This window comes from Mycteria americana, chromosome 1 (assembly GCF_035582795.1).
Source record: "Mycteria americana isolate JAX WOST 10 ecotype Jacksonville Zoo and Gardens chromosome 1, USCA_MyAme_1.0, whole genome shotgun sequence".
Lineage (NCBI taxonomy): Eukaryota > Metazoa > Chordata > Aves > Ciconiiformes > Ciconiidae > Mycteria > Mycteria americana.
In genome coordinates, this window is record NC_134365.1 from 118,950,919 (window position 1) to 118,971,825 (window position 20,907).

General features: G+C 42.3%; 1 protein-coding gene across 2 annotated transcripts in view; it reads right to left on the reverse strand.

The window, feature by feature from the left end:
• Positions 1–227: 227 nt before the first annotated feature.
• The window catches only part of URB1 (URB1 ribosome biogenesis factor), a 60,041-nt gene continuing 39,361 nt past the window's right edge, over positions 228–20,907 (reverse strand). For both annotated transcript variants that reach the window (XM_075517481.1, XM_075517474.1), the window contains exons 27-39: positions 19,350–19,460; positions 19,195–19,258; positions 17,539–17,710; positions 16,875–16,977; positions 12,223–12,383; positions 11,736–11,847; positions 10,628–10,734; positions 9,653–9,796; positions 8,982–9,091; positions 5,559–5,735; positions 4,416–4,657; positions 2,116–2,718; positions 228–1,479 (exon numbers count right to left, since the gene is read on the reverse strand). In XM_075517481.1, the coding sequence (XP_075373596.1) occupies positions 1,274–1,479; positions 2,116–2,718; positions 4,416–4,657; positions 5,559–5,735; positions 8,982–9,091; positions 9,653–9,796; positions 10,628–10,734; positions 11,736–11,847; positions 12,223–12,383; positions 16,875–16,977; positions 17,539–17,710; positions 19,195–19,258; positions 19,350–19,460 (2,312 nt within the window). In that variant the 3' untranslated portion in view covers positions 228–1,273. The remainder of the gene's footprint in view (positions 1,480–2,115; positions 2,719–4,415; positions 4,658–5,558; positions 5,736–8,981; positions 9,092–9,652; positions 9,797–10,627; positions 10,735–11,735; positions 11,848–12,222; positions 12,384–16,874; positions 16,978–17,538; positions 17,711–19,194; positions 19,259–19,349; positions 19,461–20,907) is intronic.

Here is a 20,907-nt window from a genome sequence, read left to right on the forward strand (position 1 = left end):
TATTTAATTAAGTAAAATGAGGGTTTTTTTCATTGTAAAGAAGATTTCCTGATGTCAGAGCCTAGGGATTTTATATGACACAAAATTTAGCCTCTAATGGGCTTGCAGCTTTTTAAAGAAATATTTGTTATTTTTAAATCAAAGCTTGATATAGATATTATGGCTTATTTAGGACAAGAATATTTATGTGTAGAAGCAATCATCATTACTTGTGTCTCACGGTTTTTTATAAAAAAAAAAACCAAACAAACCCAAAACAAATTAAACATCACAAGGAGCGTGCATTTCTGATTTTTTCCCTGTACAGAATTTGTACAAAATAGCTAGGCACAACACATATTCATGAGTCAATTTAATAAATCCTGTTCTACGTTTCAAAGGTTCAAGTTCAGGTTCTGCACGTTTGCACATCTGGAATGGTATGTTAAACTGCCCTTGAGGACACATTCAAGAAATATTTACCAGATTTCACAGAGAATTTCCAATAAAACACATATATAATCAATGAGCAGCAAGTCATATGGGTTTTAGTTCCATCTCTTGTCTTTTCAGAGTGGAGAGAAGATGGGCCTTTGTTGCAAGTCCCAGCAGCGGTGATTGGTCAGGGCTTTTTTAAATTTAAAAAACAAAACAAAACAAAAACCAACCCCCCCCCCAAAAAACACCACAGAAAGACTAAAAACAGACCTGCTCTGATAGAAATGCTTTCAAAAGCCATTTAATTTAAAAACAAGAAGAATCCCAGACCATCATGATTCCAGTGTTCAGTCTTCTATTCATACTGGTTTTGGTATCATATATCATGAAAGAAACCGGGTTCTTCAAGAAATAGTAAATCATCGTGGCTAAACCTCAACTACTCATTCTTTGCGCTTAAACCACATTGTGGTGAAGTTCTGCAGTCTTTTTTCCCCATCTTATATTGGAGAGAGGATGGATTTTAACTACACGGGGACTGAAATACAGTCCAGAGGCAATGCACTAATCAGTCTTCTTTGGTTCTTCATAAAGTTAAAAATGCCTGTAATAAAAATGATATAAATAACATTCAGTGTCCCATACCGCTCAAGAAAAGGGAAATTATAGCTTTACTGTTCCACTGAGAGATGATGAATACAATTTTCCCCCTCTGAGTTTGCACACAGTAATAAAATATTGATCTTTATGACAAAACAAGTTAGATTTGTATGGAGAACAGTTCAGGAGGGTTTCATGGCTCGCAGCAATGATGGCAGAGCATATAACATTAAAGATTAAGTGTCAGTTCACTGAATTAATGCCCCAATGTAGCCGAGTAAAGGGTTTTGCAAAGAGGCATAATAGTTTCTTCTCCTTGTTTATGAGTTTCCAAGTCATCATCGTTTAATTTATCATCTGTACTACTGCAGATCAATTTGACATGGGTTATTAACATATCTGGCTCCTGTGCTCCAAGCCATACGTCCCCAATGTAAACAGAAGTCAGGAATACACAAACAGCTGTGGAAGAAAAATTAGAGAAAAATCAGAACAGATATTCTTCTATTTCCACATAGTAATACAAAACCAAACCATTTTACCTCCAGACCTATGTTTTAAAATAGTTTCCTAACCCTCTTCCGAGATGGAAAATTTGTGGTGGTTTTGCCCATGCAAAGCCAATAATCCTCCTCACACTAAGGAAAGAAAACAGCTTCTTGTTAGCACAACCTTCTGACCTCTTTAAATAAAAAAATTTGAAATCTGACCTGTGGCTTTTGCTATCAAATGATAACACTGAACAGCATACGGATCAGAACCCATACCCACAGGGACTAATTTGTTGCAGACTATTTTTCCCCTTGGAATTATATTTTTTATACCTCACTGAACTCCATTTTAGTCCTAGAAAGGAAAGTTTCTTTGAGGGAGTATGACTGTTGTACTATCAGAAACTCCTACAGCGTGACCCTGTTCTGTGCCCCCAACCCCTGTGCCCATACTACCAAAGACATAACTTTTACTTTGTGAAGTTATGAGCACCAATGGACATAGGCAAACTTCAAACTGTTCTGATGAATTAAAAAAAACCACGGAACTACCTACTTTCTACCATTACCGCCTTGTAACGCGAGTGAAAAGGAAAAGACGAGTTACCTTTCTTGTTCGCATCCTCTTCTGTCATTGCTGACAGGCACAACGTTTTCACAAGTTCGTGAAAGCTGTTGTTGGTCAGGCCCTGAGCGTCCATTAGGCGAAGCATGATTGAACTGAACAAAGGGAGCTCTTTAAAGAGTTCAGCCGTTCCACTGCTGGCCTCACAGATCTGGGTGTAAAACTTGAAGATGCTGTTTCTCAACGTCTCATCCTTGAGCATCTCCTGCACTGCCACTGGGTGTGGCAAGATGCAATTTTGTAGCCACCGCAGAGTTAACGAAACATTTTGCATATTGAGGCTGTGCTCAACCATGGACTTTACAAGCCATTTAGTTACTACGTAAGTGGTCGCACAGGTAAGACTGACTGTTTCATCCGCAAAGTCAGTGGATTTGAGGGGCTCCCCTCGCTGTTTGGTAGGCAGTGCTGGGAAAACAGGCTCCCAATGGGCAAATATGGAATTGAGATGATCTCTGCCTTTCTCCAGCTCAGAGACTTTCAGGTCTGCAGCAGTGTCATCGTCTCTTTCTATCTCATTCTTTTTCCGAATGTGATGATATGCATGAGATGAGGCTTGAGATTTGTTCTTTTCTTTAATATTTTCTGTAAGAAGAAAAAAAACACCAAAACAAACATCAGATACTCCAAAGGATTTTCCTGGTACAATATTGTGCAAGAAAGACGGTATCATGTGTTGTTTCAGTTGCTAAAAGGATAAGTACTAGCCTCATTTAGCAGCCTAATTGAGCCTACGCAATTCAGAGCAAATGGGCTACAGGCAGCTCCCAGTGACTCACAGGCTGAAACACTTCTCTGAACTGGATCGCCCAACTTTGAGGTGAGCAAGAATGCCACCCAGGGCCTGGCCCACAGCCCAGCGAAGCCAAGGCGGTATTCCAGAGGTCGATGAGATACAGTTTTGCCAGTAAGGCTACATTATTTACACCACCTCATGAGAAACGCTCAAGCCGCTATTCTCTGGGCTGGGGGAGGCACAGCACACGCTTGCCTACGGAAGGCGACACCAGCACAGTGACGTTGCTTTTGAATGGCACAGGCTAAAGCAGCCAACTCTGCCTTCCTCCAGCACAGCTGCATCTTGGCTGAGTGTCTGGCTGGCGAGGTGCTGTCAACCAAGGGCACGTGAATTTTTCACCCCCCAAGGGAAGAGAGAGGCAGCCGAACTTTGTAACGTGGGGCCACCCTCCGTTAGATGCTGCCTGTGTCATGGGAGCAGCAAAGCTCCCCAACGGCAACAGCACTTTGCCACCACCAAACCACGCAGAGCATTTTATGGCAATTTGCTTTCAAGGAGCCACTGAGAAAATCATCAGAAATTTCAATGATATTGCACTCTGCAGCTGAAAATCAACCAAATGCATTTCAGTATTTTTTTCCCCGGGGGCTGTGGGGGATGGGGACAACTCCTGAAATGTGACCTCAGAAACAAAATTTCAGGTAAGGACCCATTTTTGTGACTGCTTTATAAGCTCCTGAGGCTTGGAGCAACAGATTTTTTTTTTTTAAACCTCATATATAGTAAGTTGCAGATGTCACTATAATTCTCTAAAAATCCTCAGAAAGACACTAAAAGGGGACGAAAAACTTCAGAAAAACTAAAGCTTTTACAGTATCCCTTAAATACAGTGATACTTTAAAAATTAGTTTAACTGATACAGAACACTTAAAGAAACCTATAGAAGTTTATTATGTGCACCAAGAGCAGTTCTTGTATTTGCAGGAAACCAGCGTTGTTTAACACCTCCCACTACAAAGTTCCTTCTACATTTTATTCACAGAGATAACAAGAGAAAAGTCATACAAGTCCAAAATGTAATTTTGCTTTCTTCCGACACTGATGACAATAAGAAAAATTAACTATTTCATTTTTGCTTGCTTTACTGCTAGTTTTTACTCATATTTCACTTTGAGATCCCCCATCCACACTCAGAATGGTTCAAATCTTTGAGCACGAAGCCTCCAAGCACCTTTTTAAGACTTCATTTAAAGATACAATTTTTCAAGGCCTGACTCTAGATCTGCAACTAAGTTTCATTTTAAAGCTCTTTCCCTTTTTAAAACTGTATTTCTAAAAAGCTTCTAGAATTGTGTTAAAGTTAGAAATCCCTACAATAAAGACCTGAAAAATGGCTTTCCACTTCCGTTCCTCCTCCCCCAAGCTGTATCAGATTGTCTGACAAAAGTTATTAATACTTCTTTCTATAAAGTTTGCCTCACTTGTATGGTTAGCTTACAATGGCCTCAACAGTATTACTTTTCTGAAATATTTTAGTACTTACTAAGCAATTCTTTGATTTGGTATTTCTGAGCAAGAGTCTGCACATCCTCTTGCAGTTGCAGGTCTTTTTCGATGACGCTCCACTTATGCAGCAGCAACAGGATCTCTTTGTTTGAGAGAACGCTGTCATTAACAGTGAACCGGCTCATTTCTTTGAAGGCCTCAACAACTATGGCACGATATTCCAGCACAGAACTGAGTGTACTGAAAAACTGAGTCAGTTTGGCTAGATCTAAATTAGTCCTATGAAAAGAAAAGAAAAGTGCTGTGTATTTTTCTGCATGCTAATTAATAAAATAAAATAAGTACAGGTTTTTTCTCCTTACAGTCTCTTCCTGCAGTTCTATAGACATATACTTTTATTTCTCGGGACGCCAGTAATAATTAGTTTCATTCCCACTGAATCCCCAGTGCTGCGTTCCATTAGTGTTTGGCAGAACAGACCATGAAACACAGTCTTTGTCCTCCTGCCTGTAAACAGCAAAGGCAGATGGCACACAAGCAAGAGGCCAGAGGTCCGGAGCTTTACCTACACTTTTTTATTTTGCATGAATTTTCCAAATTTTGAGGAAATAAAAATAAACATAGCTTCTCCAGGCTGTGGCAATACTTGTCTGCATGAAGAGCTGCAGGTGCTATTATGAACCCAAACAGAACTGGTTACCCATTTGCTTTCTACTATCCCTGCTGCGACTGCTGTGCTTAGACAGGTTAAGTGCTCTAGGTCTGGAGAGAAGAGACTGACCCCTTCTTAACATCCTCGTCTAGAACTTTGAACAGTTTCTTCTCGTACAATTTGCAGGCATGGTACAGACACAGAAAGAGTCTAAAGCTTTGGAGAGTATGAAAGATCCTTGCAGCAAATAGCATCGCTAACTGCAGGCTCTAATCCAGCAGGAAAAAGGTAAAACATAGCAGCTTGAAAACGGCCAATAATTAAGGATGTAGAACTTGGCAGTAACTGTGCATCAGTTGTTATTTTATTCCAATGTTTTTTATTCAACAATATTTTATTCCACTGAAGGGGAAAAAAAAGCATTGAACTACCAGAGATCAAGAAATTCTTCTGGCCTCAATAAATTGCAAACTGGACAGAGGATGACATGCAAATTGATTAAAAAAGAAAAAAAAAAAAAGGACTTACCGAATGTGTTTGATTAACGTGATCAAAACATACAGAAATTCATTTACAAGCTGAATTGGAAGAAACTTCCTGTTCTCCTGGGATTGATTCTTGCTTTCTCTCTTGCTTCCTAAATTTGTTAGCCACAGAGTATGGAGTAAGGAAATAATTTTATTTAACAGCTTGTTTTCCAGAAACCTGAAAAACAAAAAAAAAAAAGAAAAACCCATTTGGAAGGCAGATCCTAACCAGGAACCAGTCCATCACCTAGAGGGGACCATATCCTAGTGCACATTTGGTGCTGTGAATGGCAATAAGTGCCTCTCAGCCAGGACCCCATCAGTGACAGCGCACGCCTTTGAAGACCCAGCCACACCAAGGCCCTGGTTACCACCCTTCTCTTACCATGCTGCAGCTGGGGAAACAGTAATGTATGCTTTCCACAGAGCGCAAGAGCTCTCGATCCCCAGGTGTAAGAAATCAGGCAAGGAAGGCCAGAGACCAGCATGGATGAGTTGAGACCTGCTGGTCAAACTGAAGGGCAAGAAGGAAGTGCACAGGCAGTGGACGCAGGGACAGGTATCCTCGGAAGAGTATAGGGACGCTGCCTGGTTGTGTAGGGATGGGGCCAGGAAGGCCAAGGCACAGCTGGAGCTGAACTTGGCAAGGGAAGCAAATAATAATAAGAAGGGCTTCTACAGGTATGTCAGCCAGAAAAGGAAGGTCAAAGAAAGCGTACCCCCTGATGAGCAAGACTGGCAAACTGGTAATAATGGACGAGGAGAAGGCTGAGGTACTCAACAACTTTTTTGCCTCAGTCTTCACTGGCAATCCCTCTTCCCACACCTCTCAAGTGGATGGACTGCAAGATGGGGACTGGGGGAGCCAAGTCCCTCCCACTGTAAGAGAAGATCAGGTTCATGACCACCTGAGGAACCTGAACATACATAAGCCTAAGGGACCTGAGGAGATGCATCCCAGAGTCCTGAGGGAATTGGCTGATGTAGTTGCCAAGCCACTCTCCATGATATTTGAAAAGCCATGGCAGTCAGGTGAAGTCCCCGGTGACTGGAAAAAGGGAAACATTGCACCCATTTTGAAAAAGGGTAGAAAGGAGGACCCCGGGAACTGCCAACCTGTCAGCCTCACCTCTGTGCCTGGGAAGATCATGGAACAGACCCTCCTAGAAGCTATGCTAGAGCACATGGAGGACAGCGAGGTGGTTTGAGACAGCCAGCACGGCCTTCACCAAGGTCAAGTCCTGCCTGACCAACCCAGTGGCCTTCTATGATGGAGGGACTACATCAGTGGACAAGGGAAGAGCTACAGATGTTGTCTATCTGGACTTCTGTAAGGCCTTTGACACGGTCCCCCACAACGTCCTTCTCTCTAAATTGGAGATACACGGATTTGATGGGTGGACTGTTTGGTGGATGAGGAATTGGTTGGATGGTGGCATCCAGAGGGTAGTGGTCAACAGCTCAATTTCCAGATGGAGATCGGTGACAAGTCGTGTCCCTCAGGGGTCTCTAGTGGGACCAGTACTGTTTAATATCTTCATCAGTGACACAGGCAGTGGGATCTAGTGCACCTTCAGCAAGTTTGCAGACGACACCAAGCTGAGCGGCGCAGCTGACGTGCCTGAGGGACAGGATGCCATCCAAAGGGACCTGGACAAACTCAAGAAGTGGGCCCATGTGAACCTCAAGAGGTTCAACAAGGCCAAGTGCAGGGTCCTACACCTGGGTCGGGGCAATCCCCGGTATCAATACAGGCTGGGGGATGAAGGGATTGAGAGCAGCCCTGCAGAAAAGGGCTTAGGGGTACTGGCGGGTGAAAAGCTGGACATGAGACAGCAATGTGCACTCGCAGCCCAGAAGGCCAACCATACCCTGGGCTGCATCAAAATAAGCGTGGCCAGCAGGTTGAGGGAGGTGATTCTGCCCCTCTACTCTGCTGAGACCCAACCTGGAGTACTGTGTCCAGCTCTGGAGCCCTCAGCACACGAAAGACATGGACCTGTTGGAGGGGGTCCAGAGGAGGGCCACAAAAATGATCCGAGGGATGGAACGCCCTTTCCTGTGAGGAAAGGCTGAGAGAGTTGGGGTTGTTCAGCCTGGAGAAGAGAAGGCTCCAGGAAGACCTTATTGCAGCCTTTCAGTACTTAAAGGGGGCCTATAGGAAAGATGGGGACAAACTTTTTAGCGGGGCCTGTTGTGATAGGACAAGGGGTAATGGTTTTAAACTGAAAGAGGGTAGATTTAGACTAGATATAAGGAAGACATTTTTTACAATCAGGGTGGTGAAACACTGGAACAGGTTGCCCAGAGAAGCTGTGGATGCCCCATCCCTGGAAACATTCAAGGTCAGGTTGGACAGGGCTCTGAGCAACCTGATCTAGTTGAAGATGTCCCTGCTCGTTGCAGGGGGTTGGACTAGATGACCTTTAGGTCCCTTCCAACCCGAACTATTCTATGATTCTATGATCACGGCCCCTGCATGAGACTAGTGATTTCTGACTTGCATCTTTCATTACACAGCTCTGCCAAGTATTCCATTACGTTGCAACCATTCCCACCATTTCTTTAGAGCAGTTACTGTTCAAGACAGCTTGGTTCCTTATGCTCCTAAGACTTTAAGTAATAACAGCGATGCTTACAGCACAATATCAGGAGCTGTATTTACTTTGTTATTCTAAGGGCAAGGGGGGAGGGAGCAATCTCATCTTTGTACAGAGGATGCAAGAAGAATACTTCTCTAAAGTACAATCACAAAATAAGTATTGGGTGCCAGAGGCCAAATCCAGGCTTTTTCACTTCCAAATGTACTAAACTGTACCAAAGAGAGGTGTACAACAGGGGAGCAGTACTGGGAACCTGTACAGGCCAATCACACTGTAGATGATCCTGAAACCTTGCTTGAACCTGCCAGGGGAATCTATGCAAAAGAGATTTTGTGTGTGTGTGTGCGCACACGCGCGTGTGTGTGCACATGTGTGCATGTATGTGAGGGAGAGGCAAGGGGAGGAGGAAGGAGCGGGAGGAGAAATGTTATAGACAGCTCAAGTTCATTATTGTGCCAATTACTGTGTAGGAAGTCCTATGACAGAATGTGAATTGCAGGTATTTGAAATGAAAGAGTCACGTATGCTAAAATAAGGTGCCATATTGTTTTCTAAGTTTCTCAAGAAAGCATTATCAAAAACATGAAGCCCCCCCATCCCCCATCATCCCTCCTACTACAACCTGAAAGCATCTTGATTTTGTTTTTAGAAACACAAGGGAACGCTTCAGAGTTCGGCCAGTACGGCCCTCAGTGCCAAGTGTCACAACTGCTGACAGGCCATCTCCATATCTTGTCACCCTTGTTTTCATACTCAGTTGCATAATTATTCTACTGTGGACAGTAATATTGTTCCCATTTCACTAGTATCTCCCTAGTTACCTTTTCTCTAATATGTGCAGTATCCAGGTTAAGAGGCTGTGATCTTGTATCAGCTCATACGCAGCTCTGGTGACACGGGCAGCATTTTGTAATATCTCCAGAATACGACTCTGAAACAGAAAATATAATTTGTTCTTTTACAAAATTAGAATATAATCAGGATCTAATTATTATCAATCTTTCAGAAGGGTATTTAACAGACTGGATTTCTCAGGGTGGATGCTTATGAACATAAGAGCTTCTGGCATTTGAGTTTTCTTCCTGCTAAAGCACTGTACAAGTAACATGCTGGTCAGGGAATAAGGAGACCTAAAAAAGCAAAGGCCCTGACTGTATGAGCAAAACTGCAGTATCTGCAATATTTTCCACAAAGCAGTAGAAATACTAGAGCCAGGCCACCAGTTGATGAAACTGAGTGAGGTTCCATGATGGCAGGGACCTGTTCCAATTTCAGGGGACAAGGATGTGACTCTGGTTTAGACATAAGCAATTATTTCCCCTTCCATATGTACACAAAATCAACATGGAACAGATTTTCAAGAGGGCAAGGGAAGAGCCAACAGCTCCTTTCTGCTTTGTATTTGTTTAAGATCTCCAAACCATGCAAACTTTTGTGGTTTTAGGTTTTTTTGTAGTTTTGTGGTTTATTTGGGTTTTTTTTAAATTCTTACCTGGGAGCCCTCATCACACAAAGGACTGTTGAAAAAGGAAAGAATGACCTGGAAAATCCTCTGGTAGTCATAAAGCTCATAGCAATGTTTATCACGCAGCCCTTCTCCAAGAAATCTGAGAATCCACTCACGTTCTGTTTTGTACTAGAAGCCGTAAGAAAAATACCACCATCAGACATTTCAAAATAATGCCTGTTCATAAGAGCACAAAAAAACTGGTTCCCTGGGAGTGCCAGCACAGTGCTTAACAGCTTTTTCTGGACTTTCCAATTTCCATCCCTATCAAATTTAATCAATAACATCCATCAGGAACAGTTCCAAATATACACTGATAATGGAACTTTAAACGTTGCTGTTTCTAAAATACCTCAGTTGAACTCAATAATCTAAACTCAAATATGAATGTAAGCTAGCTAGGGCAGAACATTCTGTTTGTTGTGCTTATGGAGCACACAGAACACAGCTCATGATTTCATTATGTGCTACTATTAAGAAAACAACAAAGACACCCAGAAATAATACTTCTAATTCCAACATAAAGCAAAACAAAGATGCCTCTAATTAATTACCTATGGAAGAATAAGATTTCATTGCATTTTTATGGCTTTTTTCTATAGCTGGAGAGGGACTTCTTACAAGGGCATGTAGTGATAGGACAAGGGGTAATGGCTTTAAACTGAAAAAGGGTAGATTTAGATTAGATACAAGGAAGAAATCCTTCACTGTGAGGGTGGTGAGGCACTGGAACAGGTTGCCTAGAGAAGTTGTGGATGCCCCATCCCTGGAAGTGTTCAAGGCCAGGTTGGATGGGGCTTTGAGCAACCTGGTCTAGTGGAAGGTGTCTCTGCCCATGGCAGGGGTGTTGGAACTAGATGATCTCTGAAGGTCCTTTCCAACCCAAACCATTCTGTAAGTCTATGATTCTATTCTTTTCTGAAGAATTAGTGGATACCTAAGATGGGATTCTTACATTACCTCGAAATCAAAACTGTAGAAAAGCTGGAAAAACCCTGGTACTTTCCTCAGGTCCAAATACTGGTGTGACAGAAGGAATCTGTTTACCTTTATATACATGTGCTCCTCTGTGAAGAGAAACAATGGTTATTGTGGAGGAAGACAATGTTCACAATACACAACCACGCAGAAAAATAAATGGATCCTGTATTTTCCAGTGTTTCAGCTAGCTGTCAGAACAGTACATTAATTACAGTGAGGAGGCCATCTGCTCTAAGGTTGATTATATTGTTGGCCGTCCCTCCTCTTCTCTTCCCCAAAATGAAAAGCCCATTCAGAGTGTGCACAAAGCAGGTGAGACGATAAACATTCAACATGGCTCTGATTTCAGTAAATCCAACGTTACTTCATTGACAAAACAGAAATCTGTGGCAAAGTGAGAGGCAAATCTCTCCACGTTTCAAGCCTAACACTTCACGTTAGGCAATCATAATTTTTGACCTACAGACCAGACATGTCCCCTATCAGCAGTGGAACAAGTTGCCCAGAGGGACTATACAGTCTCCATCCTTGGAGGCTTTCTAGGATCAGTCTAGAGGTCTGGAGGTTTTCTAGGATAAAGCCCTGCACAAAGTGGTCCGCCCTCATAGCTGGCTGTCCCTGCTTTGGGCAGAGGGTTTAGCTAGAGACCTCACAAGGTCCCTTCCAAACTGAACTACTCCCCAATGTTATGATTCTCCTTTGCAACAGTGATTTACTTTGATTCAGTGTCTAAGGACAAAAGGACACTCAGGCCAACCTACTCTGATCTGCTGAACAAGACCCACACATTCATCAAGTTTCACTCATCTAGTCCTCTGCCAACTTTCACCCCAAAATTACGAGGAGGTAGTGGCTTCATCCCTGATGGATCAAACTGGCTTTGTACACAAATCAAAACGGCACTTCCCACTTCTCCAGTAAGGCAGTCTACAGAAGCATTGAAAGTTTTTCTTTGAACCACAGGAAAGCATACTTCATAGATCCTACCAGTGTCACAGCCATCTCATCTTCTAGTATCAGTCAAGGACATTACTCCATGGACAGTGACTCACCTCAGGAGTTCAACATGCACAGTAGGTTACAGTACCTGGCTTCAGAATCTGCTGTGCCACACGAGCAATGTAGAGGGTCAAAGAGAAGGTAAATCTGAGGTTTGGCTGCCTGATTCCATTTTGCACAGCATCCAAGAGATACAGCAACTGCAGCACAAGAGCCCAGGGGAGAAAAGCTTGAACCATAATCCAAACAAATACAACAGGAGAGTGTGAATACATAAATAAGCTTTTAGGATATTTCATAGGCCATAAATCAAATACCAATCCCATCAGGATTTCCATTCCTACAAATAAAATTTCTAACCATTTCTGAAACACATTTTCCCCCCTTTTTCTGCCCATTGATTATAACAGAGGAAACAAAGTGATAGAGGAGAAACAAGGGAATAGAGGATAAAAAGCTTCTTTTAACTCTCTCACCATGTGCACGTAGATGGATGAGCAAAGCAGCAACTCTCCCATAGTGTCCGTGAGCTAAAATGTCTAACCTGGCAAACTATCAACTGCACTCAGTCTTACCTGACTCTTCTCTCGAAAGCGAGCTCCTTCCAGATGAGAACGAAAGGAAGCCAGGACAAAATATGCGGCTGCTCTCATGTTGGAATCATAGCTGCTAAGGGCAGCTACTGTTAGACCCAGGGCATTGACTTCGACAAACTTGTGACATGCCACTACACACTCTGTGGGAAGAGGGGAAAAAGAAAAAAAAAAAAAAAAAGAAAGAAAGAAAAACACCCAGTGCATTATATTAACAAGTCATAGAGCATGTAACAGCACTATAATCCTTAGCAAAACTTCTATTCATAAACATCAATTTCTAGATCTACCCCTACAAACTATTACTTCACTGCATGCTGAAGGCTCCTTCAGTTAACAAAGGCATTCTGCAAGTCACTCTGAACAGAAATTCTTTACCTGAGCTGAAATTAATGTGGTTAGTCTCATTTACGTGAGACAGAGACGATTCTGCCTGCTAGACCATGCAAAGTTAGGAGTAAATTCTGTAAAGACATCACATATCTCACTGTTTCAGGAAAGTTAAGTACAAAGAAGAACAAGAGGGAAAACTGTCCTCCTCGAAACATTTTCTGGGCACTTGATAAGTCTGTGCCTGAAAGAAAGATCAGCATAGCCAATGAAAAGCCTATCTGCACTAAACAGCTTCTGTAATAGAAGAGACAGGAGAATAATACATAAATAAGCCATTAGCCACGCGAGTTGTTACCGTGCAGGCATGTGTGATTCTGCTGGTAAGGCACGTTCCAAGCAAAGTACTAAACTGTACCCCTATGCCCTTCTGGGACAGAGAAAATCCAGCAATGAACAGTAACCAGCCAAACAGAAAACACACCTTTGAATCTAACATACATCTTCCATAGTGCTTTGCCATCAGGACTTAGAGTTTCTCATTTAAGGGCTGTGTAAAGAGCCTGTGCCATTTCTACCCACTGATGGCTAGAAATTGCCTTGATGTAAAACCTCCAGAATATCTCCTGTGCTACTTCTATTCCATTCACCAGTAATGGAATACAATGGCATCTCAGTTGTGTTTTACCAGCTAAAGTGCAAATGTATTGCGGTTCTGAGTTCAGCACCAATATTCATATATTTTCTTGTAATTCACACTGAAGGTCAAGAGGAAGTTTCTGAGAAACAAATATTCCTATGTAAGAAGAGGCTGTAGTCTTACTGACAAGTACCTATATTTGGTCCACTGATTTCCTCCCCCACCACCACCCACACACAACTAAAATATATATATAATTTTTATATATATTTATGTAAAAATCACAGATTATTTATGTCCCCACACCAGCAACTGGGCTGTTTCTCTCATCTTTTCCTCAGCTGCCAGAACTCCTACTTCAATTTCGTGCCCAGCAGTTTCATACCCAGCTCTGCTAGTTATGGGCCAGGCAACGGCAGGGTCTCCACCTCCCAGCACTGCCTCCCAACCAGCCCTTTGCTACATGACCAATGCAAAGGCATCCTTGAATTGCAATAACAGATCCTTCCAGTGAGTGGTTTTACAAGTTATTTCAATACTAGCAATTACCGTACACTTCCCTATGCCACTCCTCACCAAAGCACATCAAGTTTAACTGGCGTAATGCAAAACACCTCAGTCATTCTCCTAGTGAGCGAAAAGATCCCTCGTTTGTAATCATGGGATACCTCTCACATCACCAGAGCCCGTACAGATACAGCTCTACCCCCTCTACTTCCAGGCACTGGGCAAGGCCACCACCTGACTGCCAAAGTAAAAATGGTGAGAGGAGTAGCAGCAACAGGGCGGGAGAAAGAGAAACAGAGTCCACAGACACACCTAATCTATGCCTTCTGCTACCTTCTGCCTGTGGCAAAGCAACTCTGCACTTCCTACTCTTCAGGCAAGATGCAAGGGTGCAAGGTAAGCACTGGGAAATGGATGCTTTCTGTTGAATCCCAAGTGACCATGCAAAGATGATCTAAAACTCATCTGTCTGCAGAGGATTATTCATCATTTATGGACATCTCACACACAGCCCTGGCCTATACAACAACCTCTTTTTGGTACAGGTTCAAATATGTGTTGTATGCCCTTTCACAGCAAGCCACCACATGGGTCTCCTTCAGGCTGCAGTTCTTGAGAACTACTAATGTACACCAACTAGACAGACAAAGTGGATAATTTAATGGGGTGGTACCACATAGTAAATTCCAAGGTCCTCACTTCAGCAGTAAAGTTCATGCTGGTCACAGAAAGATTTATTTGGAAAACTTTCTTTCACTGAAAACATGCAGTGGAAATACTTTCCATCCAGCTGACCTTGGAGAGTGCGTTCAACAACTAACATAAAATAACAAGCTATTATTAAAAAAAAAAAAGTTAATTCTATGTCTGACATACAGTTTGTTTAAAGTACCTTGAGAACCATGATGGAAAAGCTTTCCACAGATGCTTATCAGAGCTAAAGTTAGACAGAACTTGCTATCTGCCCAACTCCGGACTTACTTTTTACTCAGTGAGCATTAAACACTGTGCAATAAGTCTATGTTTATAAATTCAACAGTTATATAACATCTGTGCACAGCGCACTGTGCAGCCAGTACAAAGAGCAAATAAATAAAGAGTAATTGGGAATTCCAAGGGCAGCTGACATGGTTTAGGAGCACCATGGGACTTGAACTCATAAATCACTTGGGCCCTTTAAAAATGCTCCTCAGGACACAGACTCTCACTCAGCATGGAGCAGTAAAAAGAACTATTTTTCCCCTCTCCAGTTTTAGAGTCAGTCTATGTCGGGATAGCCACTGCCTCCACAGCTCCACAAGAACACGATGCACAAGAGCTCCCTCAGCCCCGCTGCTTCCCACACAAGCGGGCATCCTCGCTGGCTGACTGTAGCACTGCTGAGGCTGACCAACAGCCACCAAATCCCTCCCACCAGTTAAGGTGGTAGCCTCCAGGTGGTGGGTGATGATGACAGCTGCATGATAGCAGTGCTCTTCCCAACTATTACACCCAGGTTCAAAAGACACTGGCTGTCCATGTTCTTCATCGATAACAATCTCAAAGACCCAGCATTAACTGGATCATCTAAGATCCCTCCTACTGCAAAACACCAAATAGTTGTGGTACCTTTTTTTGGCTTGGTAGACTAAAAGACAGTTCTTTTTACTGCTGTCAAAATTATACAGAGCAGTTTACAACTATAGCTAAGCATAGGCTAAGAACGCACAAAACAGGCACTGTACTATAAGGGTATAGGTGAACAAAGAAGGACCGTAAGTATGATTTCACTGCAAGACAGTTATCAGCCTGCCAATTCTTCTGATATTATTGTTGTGGAAAGCCAAATCCAGCTGTAACGACACAGTGGTTAACCATAATCTACATAGGGAGGGAGCTGGTTAAGAAATTCCTTATGATACTCATCTCATTTTGATCTTTAAGGGCTCTCTAAATAGACGGCGTGCCTGTGAAGTACAGCAGGGATATGCGTATACGAAGCAGGGTCATGTCAAACAAGAAAAGTGAGGCTAAGCAAATAGTTTCCAAGCACCATGTAGACCTCATCAAACTTTCCAACAATTCTGAGCACAGGCCTATTCATAACATACAATGGCCCCATGCATCTCTGTCTGATGGAAAATGAATTGGCTCAAGTTTCCCAATACTATAACCACAGCCTGTAACAGGCCAGATCTCCAGTCAATTCAGTCACAGTGTCCCTCACAGAAATCAATCCCCTGCAGAGATTCACTCTGGTCAGGAAACAACTTCACCCTTCCCCAGGAATGGTGGCTTCTGGTTTATGCCCAGAGAACTCCTCCAACATTGCAGGTCACGTTCTCCAACCCGCCCTACCTCTGCCTGGCTCCCACTGAGAGCATAGCTGAAAGGAGCCCATTACTGCTCCCAAAAACTCAGCCACAAAGCAGCCCCAGGTCAGAGCAGTCCCATCAGCTGCAGGTGGGGCACTGCGTGTAGCAGCAGAAGGTACAATCCCTCCCATGCCTGTTTTGCTCATCGTGTTGCTGTGACACCATAGCTGATGCAGAATACAGCTCTATACATTCACCAGAAAAAAGACAACCTTCCAGTGGAGAATGTTCTCTACTGATCCCTCTTATGCTATTTTATAATTGCATTGTGCTGGTTTTTGTGATATACAGAATGCTGTTCGATAGATCAGAGAACATAAATCTTGGTCTATTTTTTGTCTCTTCCAAGCTGTTTCCAGTTCCAGTTTAAAAACCTCTCCACATCTTAAGCAGATCAGTCCCTCTACATAGGGTTAACCCACTACATTTAAAAGAGCTATGAGAGAGCATCTAGTCGTCTGGACAAGAGCAGCTTGGCAGGAATGCCCATCTGCTGCTACGTTGCTCTATTTCCGAGTAGCCAAATCTCACTAGATATATTGCATTATTTGGCAAAGTGCTTTAAAAAAAACCCAACCAACTTTAATGCCAATTATGCCTTGCTATTTTTAAGTCATTCTCAAAACTACAATGCAATGCAGTAGGTGGTTAAATGATGTATGTCTCTTCTCTCCAAAGCCAGGCACAAATTTCTTTGTAGTATTAACTCTTATACGGAGAATAACAGAGCTACAGATGGAGCCATGCAGCTCCCACAGCAGAGTAAAATGATACTAAATATTGAAGAGAAACGTTCACTTTACCTGGTCTGGTCAGTTCACTAAAGAGCTGAAGCAGAAAACAAGGATCGTAGAAGTCATCAAGACTCTTGACACTTTCATCTCTATATAGTGACTCTTGTACCTCCTGAAACCAAATCCAAACCAGTATTTGTAAGGAACACCACCAATTTCCAGCTTGGTTTCAAACTTCCCCAACCATCTCATCCCATTATAAAGCAGCCGATAACTAAATCTTACAAAATATAATGCAACACAAGGTGAGACAAGCTTGTGTTTAAATCTGGCTTTCACTATCAGGGTTCCAAAACTACTTCCCCTGACTAGCACAAACAGGTATAGAAGCATGTTAGCAAACTGTATGAAAGACTGAAGAGCCCATTGTCAGTGGATCCTTGGACAGTGAAATTTAACAACTGTTTAAAAGTCAAATTCTGGTCTCACTTATACATGGCAATCTTTGCAATGCTGCACAATCACACTTGCCAACAAGATGTGGTCCATATATCGCAATTCATTTGAAAAGTGCTCCTAAATAATTAATTCCAGCCTTCCTATGAATTGAAACTACTCTCCTAACGTAAACAAATTGCAATATATCACACAAATGCAAGAAAGAAATTACTAAAGTGAAAGGCTCTTTTTCTACATCAAAAGAAGGATAATTCAGCAGTCTGAACCAAAGCACCTGTGATGACAGAAGATGGCGATGCTGAGGAAAAAACAGAATTGTCTTCATCATCTTTTCTCGATCTAGCAGACACAGAATCTCCTCCATGCTTGGCTGCTGCCATAGTGACTTCCCTAGACTCTTGCAAGTCTTGTGATGCTCCACAGCGGCTGGACCCCACAGCAGGATTCTTAAACATCGTTAAAAGTAAAGGAATTAGTCAACAGACTGATAGCACTGAGTGAAAAGCAATTACAGAGGATATAAATTAGTATTTAAATTTTCCCTTCAGTTGTACTTATTATCCTGTGGGAACTTGAAACTATAACTCGTTTCCCTGGCAACACCTTTTTCATCCATCCAAAAGCTTTTCAAATTCAGTCTGAGGGTGTCTCATTAACTATTTCCTACCCTATTAATCCAAGTCAGAATTTACCTTCTCAGAAAAAATGCTTTTTTTATTTAAGCTAGTAATGCAGGTAAGTATGATAGCAGCTGCATAGAGACAGTGATCAAGACCTGGTCAGACAAGGTTGTCTCAAGTGCAATTGATATTTCAGACCAGCATCACAGTGGTTCAGTAAAACATAAATCCTTACTCTCCTCCTCCAAGTTGCTCCTTAGACCCCACTTACTTTGCTATTGTGCTTAAAGTGCTGTTGACATCGTCATTTATTACGTGGGTACTGCCAGCAGCACACCTCACTGTCAGTGAGGCAGCTGGAGGAATGGTGTTAGGCTTCTTATCACCCAGAACCTGAAAGCTCCCATTTGTAACACAAGTTGGGCTCTGCTGGGTTGCATGTACAGCACTTTTCCTGAATGTTCTCTATATCCGCTCAAAGTCTTCAGTGCTGGGATCAAGTCTAACCAAGTGTCTGGCTACCAATTCACTTCAGGGTACAGTATGAAATTGTTTCTCCTTTTAAAAGGCTACAAAAGTTTTGGGACCTAACTACCTCTGAAATTAGTCTCCTCCTCACATAACACCCTCCCATTTGCAAACACCTTCAGTAAAGATTTATGCAGGATGCAGCTAGTACCAGAGCCCTGGCTTCTGGAAGCCACTTCAAATCCCTGCTAACAAGTACCTTCATTTCCTGTCCCCCTTCACAGGCTGCAAGGATTACCTATATTCTCAGACTATTCTAAGGGAGGTTCTTAATTCAGTGCCCAGTCCTGCTCCAACTGCCTGAGCCAGTACTCTTGTATTGCTGTTAATATTTATGCCCATACCTCAAAGACAGAAAAGTGCATTTAAGCAAGGCAGACCAAAACCATCAGTGTATGTAAGAGCTAACTGTTAGCAACAGACTTCCCTGTGGACTGCTTGGGCACACAGCCTGAAAAGAAACTGGCTCTTTTACACAATACATGGCACTCTCTTATGAAGCACGTAGATGTATTGCAAGGTTGCGCTATAAGGAGCACTACAGTCCAGATTGGTGAACGACAAGGAAGGCATTGATACCATGTTAGTACCCCAAAACTAACAATACATGTGTTAATACAAGAGGTATACATCACTCCTCCTCTGGCATATTCCTCTCCTCTCCAGCAAAGCACCAGAGCCGAATATCATGCATACAAGGGCAAGTTCATTGAAAAGGGCAAGGGCTGTGCCAAGTGGTGAATCCTGTATCCCAAGGGAACAAAGGAAGGTGGTCAGCTTACCTGGAATTTATAAGACTTTGATTATTCTTCTCATATAACCGAAGCAGTAGCAGTATCTTCTGATCTAAAAAACAAGACGAAACCCAAAGTCAGTCACCTATGAAGATGAAAACCAGATCTAGTAGGAAATACCTTTCCCAGGCTAACACACTTACCTACAGCACTCAGTGTAGCCCCGTAGGCACCCAGTAAGACGGCAAGGTGACTGCTCTCACAGAGAGAAGGGCTGAGTTTCACAACTGTCAGCAGTATGTCCACCAAGGCCTCTGAAATAAACACACAGCTTTAGCTTTGTTGCTCTCTCAGTTACATAGTGCGTATATAAATACCCCCCCACACATATACCCTCTCTAATAGATGCACACACAGTACTGTACATTTTAGATCAAGATCTATCTCTAGAAATACCAAACCCCATTTCCCTGACTACACTAAAGGATGGTTACGATGCATTTAATTCAAGTGTTTTTGAAGAAGTTAAAACAGTATTTCAAGCTGGACACACAAATGTTATTGTGAGGTGAGGTCCACAATGTGGCATACTACCCTGCAGAAACTTTCCATGTGTACACATTTGCTCTCTAGTTAAAAAGAAGAGCTATACCCTATCCTATCACACCGCAGCTCCCTCCTCTCCCAGGAAGGCATCTTAAATTAGCTCAGGAGTTGCACAGAGTACAGGCAGACATTCCAGCAACCTCCCCAAGCTACTCAAGAAGTTACAGCAAGAACTTGTAAGTTCACACCCCAGCTGCAGTAACTTAACAAAACGCTTCTACACTGTGCATTTAAACAGGGGTCATCACTGCAGAGTCCAATTAGTTAGCAAACTACAGGAACTCTGTCCTGGGGCATACAAAAATTATCCACCTTTATTTTATAACGAGTTGAGAAACAGATCAAATAAGTGGTCAGGTTACTCAAAGGCAAATAGGGTATCTGTGGCAGATTCAAGACCTGAATCCAGATTTCTTTACTCCCAGTATCTGAAAAGGCATGGGCTTTTTCCCCTAGTATCTACAGGAATATAAAATGCATGTCAAAACAAAACAGATCATAAAGACAACAGGCTGAATGAATGCACTCCTGACACCAAGTTTCTGAATTAGTGAAGTTAGCCTCAAAGAATCCATCTTGCTGCTCTACAGAAATACATTCAAAAGGTAAAACACATACAGTATGCAGCAAAATCTATTACTTATTTTTAATTTCACTAAATTTGTGACTTCACAAGAGCTTTTTGCTCTTTTCAGGTGATTTAAAACTTTAAAGTTTGTTTACATGTTGCTCACCAATACACAAAGTTTGTTATCAACATGCTGCCCTGAGAATTTCCTCTCCTTTTCTTATAGGGCTTCTTCAATCACTGAATCTCAAAACCCTGTACAGTGGGGAAAAAGCTGAGGTCTATGTAGATTAAATGACTGGTTCAAGGTCAGGCAGTATTTCAGCTGGCAGAGACGAAGAAATAAAGCCAATCCTACACATGAACTAGCACCCAATTTATATTCCTCATGGAAAGATATTCCTCATTAAAGGTTGCAATATCAAATACACATCGATTAAATTAACATTTTTGATACAACTTGCAAAATCAACTTAAAATCTTCTGTATGAACCTATTTTAAAATAGGTTTAAACGTCACGTGTTTCTAAACAGAACCTATATGCACATCAGTGGTCTTACACTAGCAGCCTCACAGAAACCAAAAG